Source organism: Penaeus vannamei, chromosome 6 (genome assembly GCF_042767895.1).
Source record: "Penaeus vannamei isolate JL-2024 chromosome 6, ASM4276789v1, whole genome shotgun sequence".
Lineage (NCBI taxonomy): Eukaryota > Metazoa > Arthropoda > Malacostraca > Decapoda > Penaeidae > Penaeus > Penaeus vannamei.
Window position 1 is genome coordinate 31,184,804 of NC_091554.1, and position 19,236 is coordinate 31,204,039.

The following is a 19,236-nucleotide window of genomic DNA, read 5'->3' on the forward strand; positions in this document are numbered from 1 at the left end:
ACCCATTAATGTTGGGCTGAAAATTTGGCTATTGGCATCAACACGGGGTTATTGCATCAACATTTTCACCAGTTTTTGCCTGGCTTGATAAGTAGTTTGCAGGCAACATTACATACCTAAAAGCTTATATTTTGATATCATTTAGAAAAATTTGAATGTGAAGGTTTACTGTCCTTTCAGGTGCTATTGCCTAAAAGTTCATCATAAAAATGATGCCGCTACTTACGGATAAAAACAAGCTTTATCCGACGAGCTGGCAGCATTTTTATTTTATTTATTTTATTTATTTATTTATTTATTTATTTATTTTTTAACATTTTGGGCATTACTCAAATACATTGATGGATATTTACAATCCAGTAAATGAGCTAGGTTTTATAGAGTAGTTTTGTTACGTGTGTACATCGACGCACGTATCCGCTCAGAAGCCCTCAGTGCAATCGTTGAATGATGCACGTATCAGGGAAAGGGTTAAAAAAGAAATGAAAAAAAAAAAAAAAAGAATATGCATGGCAGTGTCACATATAAGGAAGATATATGAGTTAACAAGAGTTTATTAGTTCGGGACTAGTAACACAATAATTTTTCATATGCCTTAATTATATATTTAATTTTTAAATTTTTTTATTTAGGGAATTCAAACCAGCCGTAACCTCTTAGGGCCAGTGTGTGACAATAGTCAACTTCATATTCTTATTCCTGACCAATATTTGCATTTTATCCATGTACGATATTTGCTAGATGAGATTTTGAAAATGCTGGCTGTGGTGCCATTTGATTATGTATTGTGGAACTACAAACCAAGATACCTTGGGCATAGCTAGCCCTTATAAGTATGTGTGTGATTTTCTCATATTTTTTATTTGTTATGATGATGAGGATGATGATGATGATGATGATTTCCTTTTTTTTACTAAAATAAAAGGGATAAGATAATTTTATACTACAAAACTCAATTTTTATTTCTTCCATTTGTATGTGCCTTTATCCACCTCATATTACATACTGACATTGCAGAAATATATGTAGTTAACAGAAGGAAAGCATGGTAAATTCTGTTGAATTTTTCGCCGTGGGCTTTTCATGTTTACATGTGTATATATATATGTGCATGAGTGTGTGTGTGTGTGTGTGTGTGTGTGTGTGTGTGTGTGTGTGTGTGTGTGTGTGTGTGTGTGTGTCTGTGTGTCTGTGTGTGTGTGTGTGTGTGTGTGTGTGTGTGTGTGTGTGTGTGTGTGCGCGTGTGCATACGTGCGCATGCATGTATGAGCACACATGTCTGTATATTTATGTATTTATATATATGTATATGTATGTATCTATCTATCTCTTTATCTAAGCTTATCTACATGTATATCTGTCTATCTATCTGTATATCTCTCTATCTATCTTTCTTGCTATATATGATATATATATGATATATATATATGAATATATAAATATAATTTTTATATAGCATTTGCACCAGCTACAGTATTTTAATTGGCAGAGCAGGGAATTGAATCAAGGCAATAGCATGAACCAAGCCAGTTGGGAGAATCAAACCATTGTAAGGAATAAAGCTGGTAGAAAGATTCAAGCCAGTAGCTTAATGGCTGATTTTCCTTTGCAGGGAGATAGTAAAGTGAAGACAAGCAAAGCTCTTTCTTGGTTGCTCCGTCACGGGGCAGCGAAGGAAGGCCTGGAACTGTTGCCCGGAGGTTGGGCAAAGCTTGATGATGTCCTCAAGAAACCAAAATTCAAGAGAGTAAGTCAGTATTTATGAAGTTAATTTTATGAAACCATATATAGATAGATAGATAGATAGATAGATAAATAGATAGAGAGATAGATTGATAGATATATGGACAAAATGATCCAGATCCAGGGTTGGTTAGCAAAATAACTCAAAAAGTTATGAACAATTTATGAATTTACTACCAGAGGTGTGTCTCAGCCTAGCGTAAATGCTATTAGATTTTGATGATGATCCAGGTACAGGAATTTTTAGAGGATTCATTAGCATTGCAAGATGCAAGAAACAGATGTTACTAATTAATGTAATTCTTCAAGTGTGAATATTTTAATTGCATCAGTGACCCTATTGCTCTAGTGGAGGTATGTGCTCTCTGACTGCTTCTAGTTTATTTATGTATTTATATACATTCTTTAACTTTATCTAATATGTTTCTCACCATTTATCAGGTGACAGTGCAAGATATAGAAGAGGTTGTTATCAGTTGTCCCAAGCAAAGATTTGGTCTAAAAGAAGAGGATGGTGTATACTACATTAAGGCTAACCAAGGGCATTCAATACAAGTATGTTAAATTATTCGTATTAATATATATATTTTTTTATCATATATCTCTTTGTATCACCTAGATTTGTCTGTAAAGCATGCTCCCATCAAGGACAATTATCACATTTTTGGTAATACTTAAATGGCAAATGACTGAGCCATAGTATTTTTTTTTTCACCCTTATACCACAATGCTTGTGAACTTTTACATTGGTCAAGCAAAATAGTTGAAGTTTTAGCTAATTTTTATAGAATGAAAAGGATGCAGACAAAGTGGAGATATGATGATTTTATCACACTTTGAATAAAGCAGTAGTTGTAACTTATAAATAAAACAGCCGTTGCAACTTCCAATTACTCCTGTTGGCTATGTCACAGTTCCTAGCATCTGACAGTATTGTCCTCAGGTAAAACACCTAATTTCATGTGGGAGTAATTGCACATCTTTTTATTATTGTAGCCAATATATTTAGGTTCATAACCAATTTATTCAAAAGATATTTATGATATTGATATTAACCCATTAACGCCGGTATATTTTGTAGCCGAAAATAAAAGATTCCGGACGGCTACAAAATCGGTGGGTGGGGCTGCCCCGGAGTCTGCCTGCCCGCTGGCCGCGGCCCGCTGCTGCGTCGGAGCGCGAGCCCCAATATAGTGTCACACTAGCGGGACGCCCGGCAATGTTTATTTTTTTGGGTGTCTCATATGTGGGACACCCGTTGTTAGTGGGTTAACCCACTGCTGCCTGGGATGGCATGTACTGAAATGCCATGCCCACTGTGACTTTATTTTATTAATTTTCTTAAGACATAGATGGTTCCACAAGTACTTAGTTACTAGGAAGTCAATTGCTAGTAACTTGTATCTCACCTGTTAACCCTTTTCTTTGATTTTTTGGAAGATATATATTTTTTAAATCTTGTATTGCTATTAGAAATGTTAATAACATTATAACGTTTCTAATGATAAATATAACAGCACTGCCATTGGTAGCCCCCCCAAAAAAAAACAACAACAACACTTCCTAAAACTCAAGGAAAAGTGAAGTCAATTGCTAGTAACTTGTATCTCACCTGTTAACCCTTTTCTTTGATTTTTTGGAAGATATATATTTTTTAAATCTTGTATTGCAATTAGAAATGTTAATAACATTATAACGTTTCTAATGATAAATATAACAGCACTGCCATTGGTAGCCCCCCCAAAAAAACAACAACAACAACACTTCCTAAAACTCAAGGAAAAGTGAAATCATGCAAAGTCCTTAGTTTTACTAATTGACTCCTTGGTGCACTTGCAGAGCCATCTATTTGTAGAGACATTTCACAAAACAAAGCTATGTTTTATTGTATGCAGAATGTCTATCACATCAACAGTTTCTGTATTCATGTATGTTGGATCCGGTTGTGTCACGGAAATCACAGTGCTGAAATTATGGGCCAAGTGGCTGGGTGCATGTGAAGACCTATGAGCAGTGACAAGGCTCTTTGCCCCCCCTTTGCAAAGTTATTTTGCATAAACTTTCTCAGCTTTTTTTCCATTTTCCAATGTCCATATTTATCTTTTGATTTGCTTTATCCAGATGGTAATAGATTATTTTCCTTACACAGACTCCATATCATCTTTGTGTGTAAAAAAAAAAAGAAGAGAAAAATAGCATTTGGTTCTTTGTATCTTCTATCTCATTTTTTCATAATTTTCAATTTTCTGTGATGCAACCTGCACCATGATAGGACCGTAATGTCACCCCGATTGTAGGGGTTAAAACAGACCAGTATACCTAAACTATTTAGCCCTAAGAGATGATGGTAAAACAAATCTATGATGAATAGACCAAAAGCTATGAAAGTGAGGAAACATTTTAGTGTCCAGGCAGCAGGAGTTGTACTGAGTGATATTGGAAAACAGCACCAAAACCATGCCACTGCTCCACCAATCAGACTGTTAACACTAATGAGTAGATTGATTTAAGAAAAATTATGTTCAGTACAATTCTGTATGAAATAAAGGATCTTGTTCACTCTATGGTATGACAGTAAATCATTGCCATAACCTGGGCACTAAATCTGCATTACTAAAGAAAGGTTATCTTGTGATTCTTATTCCCATTAGTAAAATTATGCTTTTCATTGTTCATCAGGTAGAAGATCCAGAGTTGACAGAAATCACTCTTGAGGACAGGGTGCTAGAGGTAGTCCACGGAACATATTACCGCCATTGGCCTAGCATCAAGGAGCAGGGTCTGAGTCGCATGAATAGGACACACATTCATTTTGCCCCAGGTTTACCAGGAGACTCGGCTGTAATAAGTGGCATGCGCACATCCTGCCAACTGTACATCTGGATCAATTTGCCCAAGGCACTGGAGGGTAGGTGTGAAAGTGTGTGAAGAGGAAGGAGATGGAAGACCAAGAATGAAGAAAAAAAACACACCTTTCATTTATATTATTGTATGTTAATTGCTTTATACATTTAGACTGTAATGAATTTCTTATTTACTTGCAGATGGTTATAAATTCTACAAGTCTGCAAACAATGTGATATTGTGTCCGGGTAATGAAGAGGGATTTTTGCCTCCAAAGTACTTTGCAAAAGTTACAGACAAGAGAACAGGTACTTCATCTAGAATGTGTAGTTTATGCTTATGGATGCTATATTATGCCAAATAATTGGTAACTATACAAATCTCTCCCATAATAACTAATCTCCTAAGGTAAGATGGGACAACTTTGAAAGCTATGTTGTTTGTCATTCTTATAGTGTATATTGAATATGAGCTATATTTCTAAAGATTCCCAAATTTCCACAGGTGAAAACCGTCTTTAAAGAGCACAGCAGGTATTAGTTCCAAGTGTTCTGAGCCTGAGTTGAGAGAATTGAACCATGAATGGTTGAAATGAACAATGAGAAAGTGTTATACAGAAAAAGATTCTTTCACACTGTAATTTTTAAAAAGGAAGTTTTTTTCTTTTTTCGTTCTCTTTCAAAGTGATTTTTGTGTAGAGTTTATTACTGATTTTAGCAGACTCCATTCAACAATGAGATATCTCTGTGTTGGATGGGCATTATGTGGAAGTAGAATAGATAGTCTTTCTAGTGTGTGCTCTAAGACTGGGAGCTGTGTAGCATTTTGTCAAAAATATGCAATGAAACTGACATCTGTTTGATAAAAGTGAACGTAGTTGATCCATTTGGCAATCTATGAACATTACGGAGTAGAATATCCAGGGTGCAATAAATGCAGAATGGCTGAAGTTGCCAAAAAGCCGAAACAGGAAAGCCAGAACTGCTTCTTTTGCAAGACTGGGCCACTTGACAAGCTTGTGTACATAACTCACATACTGGGCAAACGCCACCAGAAAAATCTCAAAAACAGGAACCAACCCCCAGCTAGTGATGTGGCACGCCGCACAGTTCATGTCTCAGGTAAGCTATGAATTTGATGAGCTTCTCTCTCTTTGCCTTCAACTAACTAATTTCTTTCATGCTGATTGTGTTTGTAAAAATTATACTGTAAAGTTGTTTGATTTAATGATTACTGTTAAAGACATACAGTACTTACATGTTGCAGCTTTGTTATGACCCTTTATAAAAATAATTGGAAATTGTCATTAGTAAATCACTAATGACACATGCGATTCGACTAACATTAAAGAAGAATCTGGGAAGAATAGTATGGTTGTTTACAAAGTGCAATTTCATTTGGAATTTGAAGATATTGTATGTAAATCTAGTATTGCAACCAATATATTATAAGGAAAATTAAGATAAGAAGCCCCCAGATTCCTGTATTTCATCTGTTACATCTTTTAAAATAGGGGGAAAAATGTTTTTTACCTTTTTATCCATAATAGAGGAAACTCTTTTTCCTTTCAGGTTATGATGCAAACACCCAAATTGAAACTATTTTAGGGGCCTTTTGGAAGCACAGAGTGCGGAATGTTAATTACCAGCAAGGGTTTACCTTTATTGAATTTGATACTGTGTAAGTAAATTTCTTTCTCCTTTTTATTATTATTATTTTTTCTTTTCCCTTCTTTCTTTAATTTTCTTTTCCCATTTTTTATTTTTTTTAACTTCATTGTAATGTATTGATTTCAGCTATATCTTCTTTATTTGACTTTTTTGCTAAAGCAATATATTGTTTTCATTCTCTTATTCTTGATTTCTTTTTATTTATTGTATATCAGTCTTTCCTGATATTGCATATTTGATTTCTATACACAGAGCTTATATATTTTGAATAGTCTTATTATTGATATTGGAGTCTGAAATATGATGAATTATATGTAGAGGAGAGAGGACAGAGGAGATAGTAAGTGCTAATTTCTAATTGAATGATTTGATGTTTATCTGATAACACCTTTATATGATTTCTTCTTACGCCTAAGAATATATTGGTTTTAGTAAACTGTTGGAAAGGATTATTTTATAACTGGTAGATTTAGATTTAGAATGCTCTTTGATTGGTCATGAGCAGGATCTAAAAATTGGATTTTCATTTCAGGGACATAGCCCAGGAAGTGCTAAAGCAGAAGTTTAGCATAGGAAACAAACCTTTGAAAGTTAGTGCTAAACGTCAGAATAATTCACGGAATGATGGTGAGTGATCCCCATGTCCTATTTCATGGAGAGGTGAATGAAAGTATTTGAGTAGACCATGTGATATTTTATTTATAGAATTTCTTAAAGAATATATATTTTTCCCTTTTCTTTTTCTTTTTCTCTGATCTTGTGAAAAACAAAAGGATTAAAACACTTTATTTTAATCTGTATTTTTGTCTATGCTAAACTATGTAGTCAAATTTCACTTCAGTTATGCCTTTTTTTCCCCTTTTACGACAGGTGCTGAGGCTCTTGTGCTTAGTCAATTTTTAGAGAACATGCTGAAGCAGAGAGTGCCTGCCAATCAGATCGACAACCAGATTTATTCCATTATTAGAGAAGTAGAGCTTCGGCCAGAGGACTACCAATGCAGGGAATATCTGAGGTAGGAATGTCTTTTTCTTTCTTTCTTTCTCTCTTTCTCTCTTTTTCTTTCATTTTTTTTATGGGTTGCAAGTTGAAGGGTGGGTACTAGGTCCTTTGTGAAGGAGTCATTCTGTGGTGCTGCGTTCTTGTTATAGACTATTCGCAAGATGTATTTTACACCAAGGAAGAAAAGAATTAATGTGAAATTTAAATGATGACATAGATTAGCATGTTCTTGAATTTTTGAAGCCAGCATTACGACAAAAATGTATGTAAATAAGTGGTCTGTTTGACCTTGTTCTAATTGTAATTGTTCTTGGTATTATTGATCTGATGTTGCATTCTTTCTTTCTTTTTTTCCAGGAAAAGTATGATGGACTTTCTCGCACCACATTTTCCAAAGGTGTTTGCCTATGTCTTTGGATCCTCTGCCAATAACTTGGGCTTTGTTGGCTGTGACGTGGATCTCTACATGGATCTTGGAGTAGATCCATGGGCGCAGGGATCGAAAAGTAGGTTAACTTTTTTTTTTTTTTTTTATTCTTATTCTTATTTCCTCCCCCCCTTTATCTTGATTATGCCTTCTGCTATTCTTCTTCCTGATACTTCTCCCTCTACTATTTTTATTCTTTGTCCCTCCTCCTCGTCCCTCTTCCTCTTCCCTCCTCCTCCTCCTCTTCCCTCCTCCTCCTCCTCTTCCCTCCTCCTCCTCCTCCTCCTCCTCCTCCTCCTCCTCCTCCTCCTCTCTCCTTCTCCTCCTCCTCCTCCCTCCTTCTCCTCTTCCTCCTCCTCATCTTCCTCCTATTCCTCCTCCATCCTCCTCCTCCTCCTCTTCCTTCCCTCCTTCCTTCTCTCCCTCTCCCCTTCCCTCCTCCTCACTCCCACCCTCCTTCCCTCTCCTCTGTCCTCCTCCTCCTTCTTCCCTATGTCCTTCTCCTTCCTTCTTCCCTATGTCCTTCTCCTTCCTCTCTCCCTCTGTCCTCGTCCTTTTCCTCCTCCTTCCTCCCTCCCTCTGTCCTTCTCCTCCTTCCTCCCTCCCTCTGTCCTCCTCCTCCTTCCTCCCTCCCTCTGTCCTCCTCCTCCTCGTCCTTCCTCCCTCTGTCCTCCTCCTCCTTCCTCTCTCCCTCTGTCCTACTCCTCCTCCTCCTTCCTCCCTCCCTCCCTCCCTCCCTCCCTCTGTCCTCCTCCTTCCTCCTTCCCTCTGTCCTCCTCCTCCTCCTCCTCCTCCTCCTCCTCCTCCTCCTCCTCCTCCTTACTCCCTCCCTCTGTCCTCCTCCTCCTCCTTCCTCCCTCCCTCTGTCCTCTGCCTCCTCCTTACTCCCTCCCTCTGTCCTCCTCCTCCTTCCTCCCTCCCTCCCTCTATCCTCCTCCTCCTCCTTCCTCCCTCCCTCTGTCCTCCTCCTCCTCCTCCTTCCTCCCTCCCTCTGTCCTCCTCCTCCTCCTCCTCCTTCCTCCCTCCCTCTGTCCTCCTCCTCCTTCCTCCCTCCCTCCCCCCCTCCCTCTGTCCTTCTCCTCCTCCTTCCTCCCTCCCTCCCACCCTCCCTCCCTCCCTCCCTCCCTCCCTCCCTCTGTCCTCCTCCTCCTCCTCCTCCTTCCTCCCTCCGTCCTCCTCCTTCCTCCCTCCATCCTCCTCCTCCTTCCTCGCTCCCTCCCTCCCTCCCTCCCTCCCTCCCTCTCTCCCTCCCTCCCTCCCTCCCTCCTTTCTTCTCTCCCTACCACCTCCTCCTCCTCCTCCTCCTCCTCCTCCTCCTCCTCCTCCTCCTCCTTACTCCCTCCCTCTGTCCTCCTCCTCCTCCTTCCTCCCTCCCTCTGTCCTCTGCCTCCTCCTTACTCCCTCCCTCTGTCCTCCTCCTCCTTCCTCCCTCCCTCCCTCTATCCTCCTCCTCCTCCTTCCTCCCTCCCTCTGTCCTCCTCCTCCTCCTCCTTCCTCCCTCCCTCTCTCTGTCCTCCTCCTCCTCCTCCTTCCTCCCTCCCTCTCTCTGTCCTCCTCCTCCTCCTCCTCCTCCTCCTCCTTCCTCCCTCCCTCTGTCCTTCTCCTCCTTCCTCCCTCCCTCCCTCTGTCCTTCTCCTCCTTCCTCCCTCCCTCCCTCCCTCCCTCTGTCCTTCTCCTCCTCCTTCCTCCCTCCCTCCCTCTGTCCTCCTCCTCCTCCTCCTCCTTCCTCCCTCCGTCCTCCTCCTTCCTCCCTCCGTCCTCCTCCTTCCTCCCTCCCTCCCTCCCTCCCTCCCTCCCTCCCTCTGTCCTCCTCCTCCTCCTCCTCCTTCCTCCCTCCGTCTCTCCTTCCTCCCTCCGTCCTTCTCCCCTTCCTCCCTCCGTCTCTCCTTCCCTCCCTCCCTACCTCCCTCTCTCCTCCACCCCCACCCTCCTTTCTTCCCTCCCTCCCTCCTTCCTTCCCTCCCTCCCTCCTTTCTTCCCTCCCTCCCTCCTTTCTTCTCTCCCTACCACCTCCTCCTCCTCCTCCTCCTCCTCCTCCTCCTCCTCCTCCTCCTCCTTACTCCCTCCCTCTGTCCTCCTCCTCCTCCTTCCTCCCTCCCTCTGTCCTCTGCCTCCTCCTTACTCCCTCCCTCTGTCCTCCTCCTCCTTCCTCCCTCCCTCCCTCTATCCTCCTCCTCCTCCTTCCTCCCTCCCTCTGTCCTCCTCCTCCTCCTCCTTCCTCCCTCCCTCTGTCCTCCTCCTCCTCCTCCTCCTCCTCCTTCCTCCCTCCCTCTGTCCTTCTCCTCCTTCCTCCCTCCCTCTGTCCTTCTCCTCCTTCCTCCCTCCCTCCCTCCCTCCCTCCCTCCCTCTGTCCTCCTCCTCCTCCTCCTCCTCCTCCTCCTCCTCCTCCTTCTTCCTCCCTCCGTCCTCCTCCTTCCTCCCTCCGTCCTCCTCCTTCCTCCCTTCTTCCCTCCCTCCCTCCCTCCCTCCCTCCCTCCTTTCTTCCCTCCCTCATTTCTTCCCTCCCTCCCTCCTTTCTTCTCTCCTCTACCACCTCCTCCTCCTCCTCCTCCTCCTCCTCCTCCTCCTCCTCCTCCTCCTCCTCTCTCCTCTCTCCTCTCTCCTCTCTCCTCTCTCCTCTCTCCTTCCCTCCCTCCTATTTGCATATTTTTATGACTTGTGTTTTGTAACTATTTGTATTTGTAATGGACCATTTTCCTCCCTGCAGGTGAGATGGATTGCAAAGCCAGTGATTTGACGTGGTACTTAGCAAGAGAAATTCGAAGATCTCGGCGGGGGATAAATGTTCGTAGAATTGCCCCTCAAGTGTTCATTCTGATATGTTTGCAGAGATTTGAACAAAGAAATCTAGATATGGAATAGAATGTAGATGTAGTCATAGTATATATCTTAATGAATTCTTTCCTCTTATTTTTAGGTTCGTGCTGTTGCTCGAGCAAGAGTCCCAATTGTCAAGTTTATAGATTCTGTGACAAGATTGCAGGTTGATCTCTCTTTCAAGCATGGTATGCCTGTATATAACACTGCCCTCATTTGCCAATATACTCGCACCCATTACCTTGTGCGGCCATACCTCATGATCATAAGATACTGGGCAAAAATTCAGGTATGTGAATATGTTAGGCTTTGTTATAAAATTTGTGTAAATTAACTTGAAGTGCATGTATGTGTTATTTGTATTCAATTGGGAGTATTGGGAATGAATAAAGAGTACATTTTGTCCAAAGCAGTATTTCTCTGTATAGAGGGATTATTTTTTCATTATGTTGATATAGCTTTTGTTTTCAAAGATTTGAAAATGAATTTTATTTGCAGGGAATAACCGGGGGTGGACAACCAGCTACCCTGATCACCAACTATGCCTTTACAATGCTCATGCTTTTCGTCCTGATGTCCCGAAGTGACCCAATTGTGCCATCAGTAGCCCATCTAAAGAGACTGTACCAAGGGGACATGGCTGGTCAGTGCATTGTAGGTGGCTGGGACTGTGGCTTTGGACGGAATGTTGTTGAATGGAATGAGAGAAGACACAATACAAGTATCTTTGAACTTATAGCAGAGTTCTTTGAATATTATGGAAAGTTTGATGCAAAAAAATGGATGGTGTGCCCTCTAGCTGGCTTTTTGATAGAAAGATCAAGCGTAAAAGAAAGGAATCTTAGGAAGTTGCCATCTTGTTTGGAGATTTACTGTAGGCAGGATGTAAACATACAAGTAGATACACCCATTTGTGTTCAAGATCCTTTTGAGCATAGTCATAACATCACAAGAGGCCTTCGTGATGCTCCATTGGCTGAGTTTCAGTTGAAGTGCAGAAGAGCGGCGGATATTTGCCGTGACATACATAAAGGCAAAGAGTCTCTTGGAAAACTGCTAGAGCCAATTGAAATTTCCTCTGAAGACTTGACAGAGATCACAATCACAGATGATGAGAGCCCTGAGGAAATTGACCAATCTCAAGAAGTTATCACTCTGGATGATTCAGATGCAGACACGTCCCAAGATTCCATTGAGATATTAGACATTCCCAAGAAGAATGGAGGAGGAGAAATTTCAGTGTCTCCAGTGCCTGGGACAAGCACTGCTATTGGGACCGAAGCTAAAAAGGTAGTAGACATTAGTGACATTATGATTATTCATGAAGGAAGTTCAGATGAGAAAAAGAATGATGCCACAGCGAATGGTGTACAAGAGAAGGAAATGGAGTTAAATGGAGTGATATCTCAAACCTCAGAGGAGTTGGAGCTAGTAATGAACCAAGCAGAGACTGGCCCAGAGCAAAAACTGTACAAATATCCCCTGGATTTTACAAATTGCACTGAGTTCACAGTTACTGCAGATGGGGAAGTGTCTGGAGGTAAAGGATCAATGACTGGAGCAAATGATATTGGACAAGCTGCTTCTAGTTTAATTCATTTTGTACTGAAGCAGTGTCTCAAGATTGATGTATCAATAGTCGAGGTTGCATCTTCAAGCAAGAAAAGAAAATCTGAGAGTCCAGAAGATGACTCTGAATCTGGCAAGCGGAGGAAAGTTCGAGATGGAGTTGGTGTGTCCGTCGCCATGAAGTACCGCCGCGTGGCTCAATTAGATTGCACATCAGAATCAAAACTGTGGATCGGTCGGAAGATGATGTCCAAAAAAATTCCTCAGGAGGTGAACAGCAACCCCTTGAAGCATGAGATGGCTATCACAGCTGCGCAGATGCAGGTCAGCGACAGTAAACCTGCTCCCAAGGCTGAGTTGCTGGTGTTCACACTGGGGGTTTGGCAGGAGTGTGAAAACCCTTGCAAAATCTTAGTGACTGGGGATTCCAGGTCTGACGAGCGCATCACCCGCAGCCAAATGGCCAATATGTACGCTTATTTGAGCTCACTTTCACAGCAGTTGCTTAGAAGAGTTCAACATTATGTTAATCTTCAAACAGAAATTGTGCCAAGTGTTTCAGAACTCAAGGAAGAACTTCCTACTTAAAGCCTTTTTTGTTGTGTTTATTCGGCAAGATACCTAGGTATGAAATTAGGATGATGAAGCAGGATGAAGGCAGATTAATTCTTAAGTAAGTGTTTTGATCTCTACAAGTCTCTCTTTTGTTTTATTCCATTTTCAACTGTAAATTTATGACTTCAAAAGTAGGGAATATGTTTAGCTGGAAAAATGGTGATTGTTCAAGCACAATGATTTTACCATAACAGTTGGTGACTTCTTTAATGATTGTTCTATTCTGAGTGAAGCTGTATGTCAGCCATTGAGTAACTAGAAATGTGAATGGATTATGCTCGTTGTATGTTTTTTCCCCTCAACCTTTTTTCTTTTCAGAGTGTATGCAATGGATAAGTGTTTATAATGATGGTTTACTTGTCAGTGATTTGTCTTGTGGTGAACTTTTTGAGAGTTGTAGATGCAAATAAAAATAAAAAGAAAAAAGAAAATCATTTTTATTTGCAGTCATTCTGGAATTTTAGTGTACTTTAGGAGTTCAGTAAAAACCTCTACAAAGCCTATATGAAAGCAAACATTTGACCAAATAAAATTGGATATTCGAGTGTTATGGTCTTGATTGTTAAGGACGTAATTTCACAATAGTTTTAGCTGTCCTATCTTACCACACCTGTTTCTTCGAAATGAGGCCCTATGTGAATGCTGGTCATTTGGCTTGAGGAAAATGCCAGCACATTGTATGGTTCTCTATATCTGATGCATCTATTTTTCAAACCTTTTATTGAATACTCTTTTAATAGCAAGTCCCCTACATGTGCTTCACATGTAAAATGTGTAATATGTTTGATATTTTAAGTTGTGTCAGAGGCTTTTTTTTTTTTTTTTTTTTTTTTTCCCCTCCCTCCCTCCCCAAAAGGAGTCTTGGTTAGAAGTAAAACAGAAGAGTAAAAACAAAATATTTTTATTTCATTCTGTACAAATGTTGCTGTGGGTTCTTAGCAAATACTGATCCTCAAAAACGAAATGATCAAAAAAATTTCCTTGACAGTTAATTATATATTTTATTTTCCTTATTTTTCCAGACTGACAAAATGTACATAATTCACATCATCATTATTATTCACTATTATTATGTGCCCTGTAGACAGAACTCTTGAAATGATGTTGTCACAGTACATCATGCTCTGACTCGGGTTAAATATATATAAAATAAGTGATAAAAAATGCTTTAGAGGCCTGTGACACGAGGCCATCTATTGACAATAATGGAAATGCTACTTTCATAAAGAAAAGGCTCTTGAAGAGAAAAAATCACAAAAGAGATGAAATGATATGCAGTAAAACTTAAAGTCTATCTTTGCAACCTGTAAGTCCTGGATGAATAAATTTATTGCTTTTGTATGGTTGAAAGGAAAATGTCAAGGTAAGTAAACACTTCATTTCAGACTTACAAATTACATTAGTTAAATAAATGAGATTAAGGAATATTACATGATTCTGCGCAAAGAGAGTTTACAATATAGTACAGTTCAGTCATTCATATATGTTAAGGAGTCAGTATAATCAACTGAACAAAATAAAAACTGTAGGACAATAGAATATATAAACTAGAAATACTGAAATATACAAATTCTACCAAAGTTATAAATATGGACTGATACATTGCTGGACACATAGGCGCCCTTCTCTTGTATGCCACAAATCTATATAAAAATAGCATGAAAGAGCACAATAAGTAAAAAATAAATAACAAGCATTACCATTCATTCCATAGTGAATCAGAATGACTTTACATTAAAAAAGAATTGAGTCTGATAAATACCGAACTGGCACCTGCCTATCTGAGATATGAAATAAATATTGCCGTCTCGATAGCAATTACTTTGCGTAACAAACTTTTACTTGCATACATATTGCAAGAGTGTAATTATATATATATATATATATATATATATATATATATATATATATATATATATATATATATATATATATATATATATATATATATATATATATATATATATATATGTAGTTACATATATAACTATATACATACATATATGTATGCATATACATTCATATACAAGATGTTAGGAACTGAAGTATCGGAACAGTTATAATCATGTGGACTGGAGGCCCAAACGGAAAGCTTTTGAATACATGACACTTTTTTTCTGCTGTGTTGTAATGCAAGACGGCCAATCTCTTTTCTTTGCAAAGTCCTTGATAAGTATCCCCTTTCTTGTTTCTCCTTCCTTCCACACACAGAAAATTAACTAAGCAGATTCAATCATCGAAAATATACAAAATATAAAATTAATGAAAAATAGCAGTTTCAGTAAGCCTATATTCCCCTTGCCCTTCTGAAATAAAAACACGACTAGTTTGTGGCATGAAGTAAAATCCCTCCCTTAATCCTTAGTTTATCAAAAGACTCCCTCTACCCTAATCCCTGCCCTCCCTATCCCTTTGACTCCCTACCCCGACCTGTCCTGACTTGGCATGGCTTCGCAGGGGATCTGAGCAGCACCGCTATGCGCATGCGGAGACTTCTTGCGAGTCCAAAATATTCTCAAGATACAAGGGAAAACACTCGACACTTGCGAATCAAGTTCACTGGCGTAACTGTATGAATATGTATATGTATGTATGTATGTATATGGATATGTATGTATATGGATATGTATGTATGTATGTATATGGATATGTATGTATGTATGTATATGGATATGTATGTACGCATGTATGTATGTATATGGATATGTATGTACGCATGTATGTATGTATAGTTATATATGTATGTATGTGTGTACACACACTATATATATATATATATATATATATATATATATATATATATATATATATATATATATATATATAAATGACAGATTACGTTTTGTTCTAACACTCTCTCCCCACTTCCATGACACATGTAAACAAAGCAGTCAACAAGAGTAACATATCAAAAGTTCAACAATCTGAAAGAAAGAGCGATTAAACCTACAACTGACCCAAAGCTGACTGTTTTATCTTCCTATCATAGTGATCAATTAAGTTTCACTCGTTTCATCAAATCATTTTCTTAAATTCACTCTAAATGTTTTTAGAAATGACGGTAATGATACAAAAATAATGTTCTCAAGAAAATATGAACTCAGCAAAAGTTTTCAATCATCCTCTTTCAAATCTACTTTCTCAAGAGAGGAGAGATGTTGGTATGCAGTATTAACTTCAAAAGAAGTCTCCGGAAATCTTTCTCCCATGAAGTTGACTTGCTGTATAAAAAAAATATATTAACCTAGACATTCCCTAATGCTCGTATTCACCACACTTCCACTCACGCTGTTCCTACAAAATATAAATGTGCTTCAATGTCCTTATAATGAAAATAATAATATAACGGCCTACGCGACTTCAAAGTCCGAAAAACCGCAATTTATGGTAAATAAGAATGATATAATTGTGAACATGTTTTGCTGGGGTCTGCAATCCATGGATGAATCGATTTGGATGAGAAATGATGAACCCCCTCTTGGATGTGGATGAGGGGGTGGGGATGAGTCGAGTCGAGCTAGTTCCTCCAGAATTCCTAGCCTCTGGTGACCTAAATGAATGCCAATAAGCTTAAAAGTATGGTAAGAAACCGATCTTACTTGATGCATTAAAACAGGAATTGATTGTCAAAAATTAGTATCTGATCACGCAGCAATAAGGCCAGATGTGAGGAGCTGTCGCGAAATACGACTGGTTTACCTTTAGAAAACAAATCTACTGGCTTCATCAACACCAGATCGCTCAGTCGGAGGCGTCGACTACACCACACCTCTAGAAGCCTGCTCTGCCTTTGGCTCTCACCTCCCTAGTTGCTCGATCGGACTGGCAACAGTGTGCTTCGGTGACATCTTGGTACGTCGCTCACTGCAAGAGCGGGGCTGGAAAGACCGCAACGACGACATCCTCGGAATAGCAGCTGCACCTCGGTCATGACTTCTGCACAATCAGTGCGTATGTGGACATTTATATACATAGAAAGTTTACGAGTCTCTACCTAGACGACATTAATATTCAGTGCATGTTAACAACTGGAATAGGAGTAAAGTGCACGAATGGACTGCTGAATATTCCCACGAAGTTAAAGATATACTATAGTTACAATCGACATAAAGCGGGTGTAACGGACTTCAAGCTCTGGGGTCATACTGCTTCCGTGCGAGGAGAAGAGGCTTCAGAGACAGAACTCGGGCAGCAACAGTTAGAGATGTTTGGTAACGATGGTGGTGTGCAGGGAAGCGTGTGCAGGGTCGCCGGGAGAGCAATCAAGGAGGGACAACAATCTCTCCCCATTACCCACGCCCGCAGTGCTGGACTGGCGACTCCTCACAGTTCGTACCCGAAGTGAATGACTCGCGGGGTAATAATGGAAGATATTTAATACTGGTGTGTTGTGTAATGATGAAGAGGGAGCGACCTGCACTGGGTGATCCCTTCAGTGACCTGGCGTCACTGGCGTCCAGTGCAAGGGCGTCCCAGAGTTCGATGTCACGACATGAGGAAGCAGTCGTAAGAGATCGTGGAGGTGATGGTGGGGGCTTTGGTGATGCGTGAGGGGTGATGTCTGCTCTCCCTCTCTCCCCTTCCCCCTTGGGGAGTATCACAGCAACTGAGAGTTGTTTACAAGAAGGCGATCTGCAGAATCAACATGAGTAGAGCAGATATACCGGCCGTTAGAGGTACGGTCACAACCCAAGCGATCACAATGTTCCTGTGGAGGGAAAAGGATTTTTAGTCCTCTACTGTCATACTAAGGATTAGCTTTAATCGGCTAATGTGATTTCAAAAAACTATCCGATTTCTAAAAAAATAATCTAGTGCTTATTCCTCACACAAAGAGCAGATCTATCTCTCACCTGAAGAGTCCCCAGTCGACACCCTGTCGGCTGGACTTGGCCCAGCCCACGAAGACGACGGAGCCAACCTTGCAGTGCGTGGTGGAGATGGGGAGGCCAGCCTTGGAGGCCAACAAGACGGTGAAGGCAGAGCCGATCTCAATGGTGAATCCGGAGGAGGCAGTCACCTTGGTCAGGTCCTCGCCAATGGTCTGGATCACACGGCGACCCCACACCCACAGACCCACGGAGATGCCAATCTGCAATCGCACATTCTATTAAATTTTCTCCTAACACAAGTACAAGCCTGTGTATGTAAGAGTTTCCATTTTGATATGACTGGAAATCTGACACGAATCTCAAGGAAAGGCCGCAAATAACACCAAAAAGACACTTACGCCGCCATACAAGAGGATGTAGATGGGCGTGGGGGAGCGCTGGGCCACGGAGCCCTCGGTGTAGATGGCCCACAGAGCGATGAGAGGGCCGATGGCATTGCTGACGTCGTTGCCGCCGTGGGCGAAGGAGCCGAAGGTGGCCGTCAGGATCTGCAGGAACGAGAAGAGGCGCTTCACCTCGGGCCTGTCGGTCTCAGCTTCCTTCTTGTCGGTGAGTTCGTCCATGGAGACGATCTTGACTTGGTTGGCATTGACGAGAGGAACCTGACTGCTGTTGTGGGTGATGCCTGCGGGAGAATGGAGAGGGAGGGGGTTAGCTCCGCGAAGTCCGAGGCCCAAAAACCGATTTGGCGAATCAGTTGCAAAGAAATTGAAAATGAGTGACCGAATCAGCATACAGATCACAGCAATTTCCCATAAACCCGAAGAAATAAAAATAAAAAACATATCAGCTGAACATAAAGGCAAGAAAAAAATAAACGAGAACCACAAGCCTGAACACCCAAGCCCAAACGACCCCCACGAGGCCCACTGCACCTCCTCCCTTACCGAGGGACTGTGACGAAGGGCAGGTGTTGTTGAGGCCGTTGCCCAGCAGGTTGGACTTGGTCTCAGCGGGGATGTAGCCGTTGGTCTCGGTGGCGCTGCTGGTGAAGGTGTACGTGGTGGGGGAAACGCCCTTCTCGATCACGGACAGTTCTTGGCCCGGCGGTGTTGGGGAGCGGCTGTTATCTGCGGAGGGAGAAGGCGGGCGAGTTCAGGTCGGGTGTTTTTTTTTACGCGATAACTGGATCTTCATGAAAAACTGAATGATGGAGAAGGGTCTTCTTTATCATTATAATTGTGGATATCTAATTTTACCTTTATATATCCAACCCACAGACAGCTAAACCAAGATAAAAATGTAGATTAACTGAGGTCTGTTTCTTTATAATATTAATTATAAGATTAAAGACATCAGAGCTCACAAAGTAGGCAGCCATTGCTAAACTAAACCACCCATTGAAAGCAACCGCCAGTAAAGACAAAAAAAAGACAAAAAAGAAGAGGAAAAATGTGTGAGAATAAAAAAAGGTTAAAGAAACAGAATAAGAAGGGAAAAAGACAAACATGAAAAAAGGTAATAGAAACAAGGGGAGAAAAAGAGAAAGAAAGGAAAGGGGAAGTAAAATAGTTAGATGGTCTTTTGAATAACTGCTGAACTAGCCAGCCAGGTTCCTCGCTCCGTCGACCTCAAGTGAAATACTCTCACTTGGCCACTTGTCAAAGGTCCTCTCCCAGTTTAGAAGACTCGGTTCCGCTCGAGGATAGCGGGCACG

General features: G+C 40.9%; 3 protein-coding genes across 8 annotated transcripts in view; 2 read left to right on the forward strand and 1 right to left on the reverse strand.

Annotated features, from left to right (window-relative positions):
* Tpt (tRNA 2'-phosphotransferase) overlaps positions 1-5,476 on the forward strand; it is an 18,419-nt gene extending 12,943 nt beyond the window's left edge. For both annotated transcript variants that reach the window (XM_027365963.2, XM_027365964.2), the window contains exons 2-6: positions 1,613-1,747; positions 2,185-2,298; positions 4,423-4,651; positions 4,788-4,895; positions 5,092-5,476. In XM_027365963.2, coding sequence (XP_027221764.1) covers positions 1,613-1,747; positions 2,185-2,298; positions 4,423-4,651; positions 4,788-4,895; positions 5,092-5,108 — 603 coding nt within the window. In that variant the 3' untranslated portion in view covers positions 5,109-5,476. The remainder of the gene's footprint in view (positions 1-1,612; positions 1,748-2,184; positions 2,299-4,422; positions 4,652-4,787; positions 4,896-5,091) is intronic.
* Positions 5,477-5,527: 51 nt separating this feature from the next.
* On the forward strand, positions 5,528-13,118 carry LOC113813900 (speckle targeted PIP5K1A-regulated poly(A) polymerase). Its single transcript, XM_027365961.2, has 8 exons — positions 5,528-5,708; positions 6,159-6,267; positions 6,790-6,884; positions 7,128-7,272; positions 7,617-7,765; positions 10,394-10,470; positions 10,604-10,792; positions 11,002-13,118. Exons 1-8 carry the CDS (start codon positions 5,528-5,530, stop codon positions 12,658-12,660), a joined length of 2,604 nt encoding a protein of 867 aa, XP_027221762.1. The 3' UTR covers positions 12,661-13,118.
* Positions 13,119-13,572: 454 nt separating this feature from the next.
* NaPi-III (Na[+]-dependent inorganic phosphate cotransporter type III) overlaps positions 13,573-19,236 on the reverse strand; it is a 60,605-nt gene continuing 54,941 nt past the window's right edge. For all 5 annotated transcript variants that reach the window (XM_070122855.1, XM_027365958.2, XM_070122856.1 and 2 more), the window contains 4 exons: positions 18,467-18,649; positions 17,918-18,204; positions 17,541-17,779; positions 13,573-17,395 (listed from right to left, as the gene is read on the reverse strand). In XM_070122855.1, the coding sequence (XP_069978956.1) occupies positions 17,305-17,395; positions 17,541-17,779; positions 17,918-18,204; positions 18,467-18,649 (800 nt within the window). In that variant the 3' untranslated portion in view covers positions 13,573-17,304. The remainder of the gene's footprint in view (positions 17,396-17,540; positions 17,780-17,917; positions 18,205-18,466; positions 18,650-19,236) is intronic.

Bases quoted from the DNA above. Each gene is read 5' to 3' on its own strand.
- LOC113813900 (XM_027365961.2), top strand. From the start codon at position 5,528: ATGGCTGAAGTTGCCAAAAAGCCGAAACAGGAAAGCCAGAACTGCTTC. The intron at 6,268-6,789 runs GTAAGTAAATTT...TTTTCATTTCAG, and splicing joins TTTATTGAATTTGATACTGT to GGACATAGCCCAGGAAGTGC. The intron at 10,793-11,001 runs GTATGTGAATAT...TTTTATTTGCAG, and splicing joins GATACTGGGCAAAAATTCAG to GGAATAACCGGGGGTGGACA.